Genomic DNA, 10,650 nt, shown 5'->3' on the forward strand with positions numbered 1-10,650 from the left:
AATAGCTAGTTTGAACTCTACCCTGTCCAATTGTTTATGCCTGGCACTAAGGTTGAGAAACACTAGTCTATAAACATCAGTTTAGACAGGCATTCGGTGTCCTCTAAAAAGTTGTAGGGGTTTTGCAAGGGGTAGAGATAGAATCAGCAACCTTAACAGCGGATGTCTATGGAGATTCTCAGTCATCCAGGTTATAGTTGTTCCAAAGGTCCTTTTCCAAGAGGCACCTGGACTTTCTGGTTTTTCTTTGAAGACATTTCACTTCTCATACAAGAGCTGATACATACATACACTTGTAGGAGAAGTGTCTCATACAACAGCTCAGAGCTGAGGAAGCTTCTCAGACGAGAACCGAAACCTCCTCAAAGAAAAGTTGTTGCCTCTTGAAAAAGCACTTTGGGGACATAACAATGGATGTCATTCTGTGATTACCCAAGAAGTCACAAGGCTCCAAGAAATTAACATCATGAATAATTTTTTTAATTTTTACTTTAAAACAATGAAGTCTACAAAGGACCTCAGTTGTATCTTTCCAGAATTCTATGCAGGAGTTTTCTAAATTCATTTCTAACTTAACTGTGAACTTCTGTGATAGCCATCCTGGAGTGCTGCAAAAGCTGTCTTCTCCTCCTTTAGAAGACATTTGGTCTTCTAAAACACAGGAACCTTTTCAGATACATCTCCTTTTTACCCTAGATAGCTTATACCTTTTCTCTCCATGTCTCTCTCTCTCTCTCTGTCTGTCTGTCTCTCTCTCTTTCTAGCAGGAGGAAAAGAAGGTGCCTCCGCCGATACCAAAGAAGCCGCCACGCTCCCAGCTGCACCCGGTGAAGGACCGATCTCTGGACTCTGTGGACCGACAGAGACAAGAAGCTCGTAAGAGGCTGTTGGCAGCCAAGCGGGCTGCCTCCTTCCGCCAGAGCTCAGCTACTGAGAGCGCCGACAGCATCGAGATCTACATCCCAGAGGCCCAGACCAGACTGTGAGGGCTGGGGCCACCTTTTCTAACCCTCTGCCGGGCATTCTGGGATCTGCTGGCTCTGTTCCACGGTTTCTTCCAAGAGAGAAACACAAGGATCTATCCGTCTCTACTTTTTTTAAACAAAAAAGAAGAAGAGGAACTTCTGAGAAATCCATGAACTTCATACAAGACAGTTGAGAAAACTACGGTTCTGGCCCTTTCCACTCATCTCTCTCAGCAGGACTTGGCAACAACCAGCCTATACCAGGAGCTGTCCTTGGATCCATCAGGACCCTCATCTCCTTCCCTTCCTCTTCTTACCACCTTTGCCTCCTGTTTCATCAGCGGGCATTATCCCTTCCACTTTAAATCAACCCCGTATATGAGCTTTTCTCACTGTCCTGCAGGCTCGGGCCCCCTCCACTACCCTGTCACTCCACCTCCGTGGGTTCTAGACCCATCAATATTTATATTAAAATATATATATATATGTATATGTACTTCTATAAATATAACCGAAAAGGCAGAAACTGCCCCCAAGACCACAGCTGTGTTTCTGATGGCGAGAGCTTCTCGTCTCCTCAGGAGACCCTGTTCCCTTCCATATCAGCAGCCCCCTTCTCACCACTCACATGCACAAACCACACAAATCTCTCTCAGTTTCCGCCCATTCACATATGTCTCGAGCTGGGACCATTAGCAAGCAACCAAGTCTTACATGGCGGTCAGGTCGACAGTTTTAGTCAATCTTGGCATGTCACAGTGGTTTCCTAAGGAGCCTTGGGGATAAAACTTCTAGAGAAATTTGCCAAAAAAAAAAAAGGTTCCCTGGTAGGAGAGTTCAGAATGTTATTTTATGTTAAAGGGTTGGTGATGACCCTCAAGGGACAAAAATCTATCATATGCACCGAAAGGAACCTGTGGCCCAGACAGAACACCACAATTTTGATATTCAAGAAGGAAGTTGTGGATGAGAGTCCAAATGACGTCTAGAATAGTACATCGGTGGTTATAAAGAATCTCTAAGAAGATCGGGGGATGTTTCCGGAGAGGGCTATGCTAGTGCCTCATTCGCAGATTTTTCCAGGGGGCCCTCCTAAAAATGTCTTCCATTCATAATTCTTTTCTGTTATACCAGGGCCAAAATGAGCTTTTCAAAAGAATCAGTGGAAACTCACTGAGAAGGAAAAATGTTGCCATATTTATGTTGCCATATTGAGTTGATAGCTCTAGTAGCCTGCTATTTGGAATCACCTAAAGGCAGGTTTTCCCCATTAGGTGTTCTCTTGATAGATTGGAATACAACTCACAGCATGCGCAACCACAATAATTTAGGGGAAAAGGGAGTTGCAGTCCAATAAATTGGGATAGGATGAGTTAAAATGATAGCTGGATATACATAGGTTATCACAATGAAATATGAGATTTCTCATCTTCAGGGAATCACTCCATATTAACGTGTGCTGTGGAAACCATGTTGAAAAGTTATCAGAGGTCTAAGATGCTCAGTTCCTTCACCTGGGGCACTGGCCAGGAGTTTTTATTCCTTAGAATTATTTTCTGCAGTGTCTGTCCTAGATAAGGCTTCCCAAACTCAGTTTCAAGAAGTTAAGACTTCAGTTCCTAGAACTGGAGAACTTCAAGTATGTTGAACTTAACTCCTATTGGCCACAATGGCTGAGAATTAGTGAAGGACACCAGACTGTGGAAGTCTACCTTAGAACAAACAAGTGAATTGTGTGCATCAATTCTACATTGGAAGACATGATTATTTGGTAGAAGATCCCAAGAAGAACCAGGTGTTCTGACAGCCGCTAGTCTAATGCAAGGAAAATCAGTAAGTCAGCTCATGGATATTTAAAACAGCATCGGTATACAGACAGTGATGGGACTGATACTTACTCTCCCCCATTAAAGGACAGAAAATCAATGACAGGGCCAAGTTGCTGAGGGTGAATTTGTGATCTTATTCCATGAGACTTCCTGCAAAACACTGCCTGAATTTTTGAATGCTGGGATTGTGCTGCATTACAGACTGAGACCTATGGATTTAGGGCTCTCTTAGTTCCTAGCTTATAACCAAAGAACTGATGATACAAAAATGATAGGGGAAAACCTAGAAGAACCAGCTTAGTTCCAGACAGGGTGGCATCGGGATGGAATTCAGAGTCGTTGGTACCTCTATGGTCAGATCAGAGGGTAAGAGAAATCTTCAGCCAGCAGTCTCTCAACCGTAACAACTTTAAGACACATAGATACCAACTCCCAGAATTCCCCCGACAGCATGATTGGCTGAGGAATTCTGGGAATTGAAGTCCAAATGTCTTAAAGTTGCCAAGGTTGAGAAACCCTGTATCCCAAAAGAAAAAGACAGCCATATTACCACAAATCCTTGTTTTCTCCTTTCTCAGCAGTTATTAAGACAAGAGAATAGCAGGAAAGAAGGAAATGGGAAGGAGAGCCAGACAAACTAGGACATAGAACCATGAATTACCATGTCTCAAAAAAGAAAAAAGAATAAAGAATAAATAACAGCTACAAATCTGCAAGCCATAAACAGATGCCAAAATTCTATTCATTAGTCAATGTTCCTAGTTTGTCAACAAAGAGTTACAATCCCTGTTGAATGGAGTATACCAGCTTGGGTAAAGTAGTATTAACTAGTTTTTGACATGGCCTCCAGAAGTAGTAAAATAATAGCTCCTACCATGCCTAGCCAGATACAGACTAAACCTTCCTGAGGTCACCATCAGATCCAGAAAAGCTGTGCTAGCAGGATCCCAAATATTTGACTGCATTCACATAATTCTTTAAGTTGCTTGCTGAAATATCCCATATGCTTGGTTATTGCTGCATGCTGAAGGATAAACTAACTGTATTACCTAGGTTCACACAACACACAGGTAAAGGTAAAGACAAAGGTTTCCCCTGCCCAGTTGTGTCTGACTTTAGGAGGTGATGCTCATCTCTATTTCCTAGCATAGGGAGCCAACATTGTCTGAAGACATTTCCATGGTCATGTGGTCAGCATGACTATATTCCGAGGCACACAGAACATTGTGATCTTCCCACCAAACTGGTATCTATTTATCTACTTGCATTTGCATGCTTTCTAATTGCTAGGTAGGCAGGAGCTGGAGCAAGTAATGGGAGCTCACCCCATTGCACGACACTCGGGTCTCAAACCCAGGCTGTCAGCTTTCCAGCTGACAAGCTCAGCATCTTTGACCACTGAGCCATCATGCTCCCCCTTACACAACACACTAAGCCACCACAAAAAGAAAAGTGAAAACTAACCAAGCTTAATGATTGTGTGAATGCATCTTCAAGGTATTTATCTTAGTTAGGTTTTTCATATATACACAACCAATGGATGATCTGTTCTACAATCATCTCTCACCCCTCAGTTGCCAAAAGAAGTTACTAAAAACAAATATTTAAAACAGACTGACATGCATAGCCATAAATGTCATCTCTTTGCATTTGGTTTTTAGCACGGCAGAAGCCCCTGCAGGTTCTCTGCAGGGAGAGAGAGAGAGAGCAAATAAGTTGGTTTCTTAAAAGGATTTTCAAACAAGACAATTCTTAGCCTTTTCTATTGACTTCCAAAACCAATTCAAATTTTGGAAAAGAGAACCAGAGTCCTCCTGGGCTTATTTCAGCTTTGAATGTATGACTTCTTAGTCTGATTGTTTATCTCCCAGAATTGTATTTATTTGGGTTTCCTCTCCTGTTATAGTAGTACAACTCTGCAGAGTAAATCACATGTTTAACTAAGCCATAATATAATTGGTTTGCTTTGAGCTTAGTGTTGTGAAAAAAAAAGAAGGAAAGACCTGTTGTTGATGCTGGTGAAGGATAATAACAGTACAGAAGAGAGGGTTCCAAATATATCACCAAACCTTTCTGGTGCCTAGTTCATTCCCCAAAAAGATGTCAAAGGTTAAGATCAGGGCTCTCCAACCTTGGCAACTTTATGACTTGTGGACCAACTTCCCGAGTTCTTCTGGGAGTTGAAGTCCACAAGTCTTAAAGTTGCCAAGATTGGAGACTCCTGGCTAAGATCTTCCAAGACCGTAGTGTCCAGCAAAGCTGGTTGTCTTATCCAGTGGTGAGATTCAAATCATTTAACGTTCTCTGCCCTAATGACCGGCTGGGTGGGCGTGGCCATGGGTGGGCATGACCAGGGGGTGTGACTGGCAGCATTCGGCCTCCTGCACCCCCCTGGGAGCAAAAAATGGGCCATCCCCACCACCCATCCCCGCACCCTACTTTGAGCCTCGTAAGTCTACCTGCATTTACCTGGGAGCCAAAGCAGGGTATATGGGGACTCCTGGAAGGTGTGGGGAGGGATCAGGCAGGGGCAGCCAGAGGTGGTATTAGCCAGTTCTCTGAACCAGTCAAAATATCTACTACCAGTCTGCCAGAACCGGTCCGAACCGGCTGAATACTACCTCTGGTCTTATCTGAAATCATGCAAGATGTCAGATAAGACACCACTATCTTGTGCAGCCTCCTAGGATCTCTCACAGTTCAGATCTCAGGAACTTCCCACTCTTAGAAGATCTTAGCCTTTGACATCTTTTGGGGGAATTGACTCCTACATATCTATATAGGGTTCAGAAAGCCATCCAGGACACTACTATTATGTGTCATGGATCCCTGGTTTTCATGGCTGTTATGTTGGTAACTTCTTGTCTACGATAGGAAAGAATAGAGCCTGATCATTTGACTTGGCTTTTCTTAATGTCCCCCTTTACTTCCTTAAAGTCCACAAGAGCAGGGGAAAAGGAAAGCATTTCTGGGATGTTATTCAACTCTGGTACCATAGCATCCTCACAAATGCAAATATTGTCTGGCACATCAAATAAGGGAAGATCACTGAAAAGGTAATTAGGGACTATGACTCATGCTCAGGCAATATAATATGATGAAATCGGGTGGCTTTTCCACTCCTGTCTGTCTGATGCAGACTAGGAATTTATTTCAATAGAAATACACACAAAATGAATCAGTGGTTAATTTGGAGGGGGGAGCTCTGTTACTGGCAGCCAAAAAAAATCTAGAATAGGTCATCCTGTTCCTGTGCCCTAAGAATTTTGTGAAAAGCAAAGATTTATCGACATTTGCACTAAGTGGCCCAGTATAAGATTTATTATCTATTTTGCATATTTCATGCTTCATTTTTAATATATCTATTAGCAATTCAGACTGTATCTGACAAGCAAATCAATATTTAAAAATGAAACCATCTTGGTCAATAAAGTATGCCCATTTAATATACATACAGCAAGGAAGGATTATAGATCCTAGTCTTATATATTTTATATTCTCCATGTGAAGGTAGATGGAAGTACAGATTCTCAAGCTAATGTGATGAGAAAAAAAGAGTGACAATAGTGATCCAAAAATTGCTGTTGATCTCTCAGAAGGGATCTAATTTTTGGTAAAAGCTGTTTCCTTGTGTTCATAATTTAAGGGGCAATTTAGTGTAAGTCACATACATGCAAAGCTAAATGATGAATTAGCAAATCACAATTTAACCAGAAATCTTGCACAATTCAGCTAGTGCAAAGTGTATGTCTTATTATGTAATGCAGACCTAGAAAGGTTGGTTAGTTAATGATGGATAAATGTATCACATAAATACAGCAATATATCCACCATATATATATATTGGGTGGCTAATTTTATTTCTGTCAGGGACCAGAGACTTTAGAAAGGAGCCCTGGTGATGCAGTGGTTAGAATGCAGTGTTGCAGACAAACTCTGCCCACAGACTGGAGTTTGATTCTGACAGGCTCAAGGTTGACTCGGCCTTCCATCCTTCCAAGGTCAGTAAAATGAGGGCCCAGATTGTTGGGGGCAAGATGCTGACATTGTAAACCGCTTGAGAATGCTGTAAAACACTATGGGGAGATATATAACTCTAAGTGCTTTTGCTATTGTTATTGCTACTGGTATTAAAGTAAATTTCAGTGCAAGCAACAAATCAATGCAAGCACTTCAGGGGTATTTCCGGGTCAAAAAGACAGGATGGTGTGATCAAATCTTTACCTGGTTTCCATTGCAACAAAATGACTACCATCTTGACTTTTAGGACCATGTCATGGGGACATTTCTACCTCCTTTAAAGATTTTTCCCATCTTGGGATATTTTGCGCTGATGAAAAAGGCAGTAAAGTGGAAAATGAATTAGAGACGTGTCTTTTACTGGTCTGTTTATAATGGAAGAAATTCAGCTCAGTTTAGTTGTGCTTAGTCTCCATTCAATCTTATGGGAAAAGCAAAAATGAGTTTCAGAGTGGGTCAAACCATTCTCTTCCCACCTGGGCCAGATGTCCATGCATTCACTAATAAAAGTTCCATGATGGCACACTGCAGTATTGCAGGATGATTCTGCTCTTAGCCAGGAGTCGGATCCTAACCGGCTCAAGGTTGACTCAGCCTTCCATCCTTCCAAGGTTGATAAAATGAGGACCCAGATTGTTGAAGCCAATATGCTGACATTTGTAAACCGCTTAGAGAGGGCTGTAAAGCACTATGAAGCTGTATATAAGTATAAATGGTATTACTATTGCTAAATCTATTTCTCTAGTGCCAACACATTAGTGTTCATGAGAATTTGTGCTAAAACTCTAAACTGCATGAAAAAAATTTTTTTTTACTGAAATTCACACCGTTGGAGTATTTTCTCTCAAAATATCTTTTTCATGCCTTTTTCAAAGGCATGAAATAACATAAGAATATCCAAGAAGTGTGAAAGCAGGCAAATAAATAGGTTAATCTGAAAATTGCAGATTAGATCAATTCTGGATTGGAATTTGCAGCCCAGGTACCTAGAGTGGGACTTGAGTCAATCCATATAGTAGTTCCTAGCCTCAACAGCCCCAAAATCTAAGCTGTTGAAAGGAAAGTTGATATAATAAAATAACCGAACAACAGGGTTGGAAGGGACCTTGGAGGTCTTCTAGTCCAACCCCCTGCTCATAGGAAACCCTATACCATTTCAGAGAAATGGTTGTCCAATCTCTTCTTAAAAACTCCCAGTGTTGGACCATTTACACTTTCTGGAGGCAAGTTGTTCCACTGATTAATTGTTCTGTCAGGAAATTTCTCCTTAGTTTTAGGTTGGATCTCTCGATTAATTTCCATCCATTGTTTCTTGTCCTGCCTTCAGGTTCTTTGGAGAATAGCTTGACTCCCTCTTCTTTGTGGCAGCCCCTGAGATATTGGAACACTGCTATCATGTCACCCCTAGTCCTTTTTTTCATAAAACTCAACATACCCAATTCCAGCAATTATTATGTATGAGTAGTGAGCCATGCAAGGCTTTGCTATGTCAAACTGGCAAAATATTGATGTTTCAATATCTGTTTCAATATCTCAGATCAAATCATCAAACTATTAACCAATTCATCAAATCAGACTTCACAGTTAGATTTGGTCGATCTAAAGATCAGTACATGTGTTTCTACAGAAAAACAATTTTTGGAATCCATGAAAATCAAACTGATTCAATCTGAAGACTCAGTTTGAGTTTTCGAACTGAATCAGTTTGATGAACTAGATTGAACAAGATCTCTGTGCCCCCTACTGAGCTTCATTTAGACTAGAATTTAATTTAATGAAACAATTTGCATGTCACTTAGGTTATTGTTTGTTAAATGTGTGCTGCCAACTTAGCGTTGTCCCATATGACACTTTAGCCATGGTTAAGCATGTTGTTTCCACCTTAACAAGTCACAATTTCCAGATATCTCTGGCTAGAGTGTGAAACTAACAATTAACTTTGTCAGCCATTTATGACCATAGTTCTCTCTAACCATCGGACATATTCAAGGGGCTGTAAGGAGGCAGTCAAGAAACTTAAAATGGAAAGCCTAATTGGTGCAATTGACACTCCAATTACTTTTTTAAAAAAATGTTTGTTATTTTGTTTGTTTAGTAAATTTATATATTCCCCCATCTCACCATCAAGCAACTCTGGGAGACTTACAACAAGATAAAACCATATAACACATAAAAACATTAAAATGATAAATAATAACCACCAGTCCCCTTGTGGTTGAGATGCGGGGCAAATAAATAAATTAAATAAATAAATATAATATTAAAATTAACAAAGATAGCTAAGGAAGGAAGCAATGGGGTGGAGGTGGAGTCTTCTCTTCGTCTATTAGCCAGTATGGAACACCCCCATTGGGATGCCGGGCCAATTGTCAGAACCAGGTTTTAGGGTCCTTCTGGAAGGCCAAGAGAGTGGAGATAGATTTAAATTCAAGGGGTACAATGTTCCAGAGGATGGGAGCCACCACAGAAAAGGCCGTTCTCTTGGATCCAAATTTTTTTATTGTCAAGGTCCGCAGCATGCTTCTTCAGCAAAAGTGAGGCAAGGCAATTCCAACTTTTCAATGATTTTTTTTATGATTTTTTCCATACTTTGACAACACTCTTAAGGAGATGCATGGAACAAGAGCACAAACATTCATGATATTGAATCAGAATGAGTTTCCATGTCTCTGTAGAGACCAAAACTGGGAAAGACTTTGGACAAACTGACTGCCAAACTGAATCTCACTCTTTGAAGGCCATTCAGGTATCTCTTTAGAATGGCCCTTTCATTCCTGTTTTTGGAGGTAGAGTCTTGGCAGGTGGCAACCCTTGGTTCATCTTGTCTGATCTCTAAGCTAAGCAGAGTCAGACCTGGCTCAGATGTGGATGGGAGACCCCAGGAAATGCTACTGTTATAGACTAGATGCAGAAGTTGAAAAACATCCCAGAAGAAAGCAGTAGGAACCACCAGAAATAATGCACAATTGGGGTTTTGTGATTATTAGAAATCTACTTCAATTGGAAGGAATGTTTATTCTTGAAAAACCATAGAGAAAATATCTGGCATGGAAGAAAACCTGGCCCTCCATAGAACAGCTACAATAAAAGACACGGCACACAGCATACTTAACCAAGCTCAGTTACTAACCAAGCAGTTGCCTTCATGGAACAGAAGCTTGATGACTTGCAGACTAGTTTACTTTTCCCTTTTTTCCCTTGGTTGTTTAGTGTGTTGTGTGAACTCAGTTGGTTTGGTTCCTTTCATGGTACTGTGTTCTATGGAACTGGGTTCATTCAGTACCCAAGTTAAATATTTGTAAGAAGGCAGCCAGTTAGTCCTTAAGCTGGGTTTCCCCACCATTCTCCCTGCCAAACTTCCCTACACACAAACAAACACACACACACACACACACACGATCTTTCCTTCTTTTAGACCACATCCTGTGGTCTTCATCGATAGACATATTATTATCCCAATAACTTTTTCTTTATTTTTTAAAGAGTTTATTAGTCCCTCTATTTATCAACTGTTTGTCTGTCTGTCTGTCTGTCTGTCTTTCTGCCTGCCTGCCTGTCTGTCTGTCTGTCCATCCATCTATCCAATTATCCATCTATCACATTTAAAAGCTTAGGGGCCCACTAGCATTCCTGGATATGAAGTTCTTGCTGAAATAGAACAAATTCCATTGCTTTGAAGCACATCTGCTTCCTTCTCCTTCTCCTTCTCCTTCTCCTCCTTCTTCTCCTTCTTCTTCTCCTTCCTCCTCCTCCTCCTCCTCCTCCTCCTCCTCCTCCTTTTTTTGAAACAAGTAAGTAGGGAGGGAGATCTTGATGCTTCGGACCACTGCTGCGGG

At 41.1% G+C, this 10,650-nt stretch overlaps 1 protein-coding gene across 4 annotated transcripts in view; it reads left to right on the forward strand.

Moving 5' to 3' along the window:
* The window catches only part of DLGAP3 (DLG associated protein 3), a 236,446-nt gene extending 233,451 nt beyond the window's left edge, over positions 1-2,995 (forward strand). For 2 of the 4 annotated variants that reach the window (XM_087970525.1, XM_087970527.1), the window contains exon 11: positions 765-2,995. In XM_087970525.1, the coding sequence (XP_087826651.1) occupies positions 765-986 (222 nt within the window). In that variant the 3' untranslated portion in view covers positions 987-2,995. The remainder of the gene's footprint in view (positions 1-764) is intronic. The other 2 variants (XM_087970526.1, XM_087970528.1) reach the window with 1 other exon arrangement.
* Positions 2,996-10,650: the final 7,655 nt, after the last annotated feature.

The sequence above is a fragment of the Notechis scutatus genome, chromosome 8 (genome assembly GCF_049901735.1).
Source record: "Notechis scutatus isolate UNSWTSFEM ecotype Mainland chromosome 8, rNotScu1.2, whole genome shotgun sequence".
Taxonomy (NCBI): Eukaryota; Metazoa; Chordata; class Lepidosauria; order Squamata; family Elapidae; genus Notechis; species Notechis scutatus.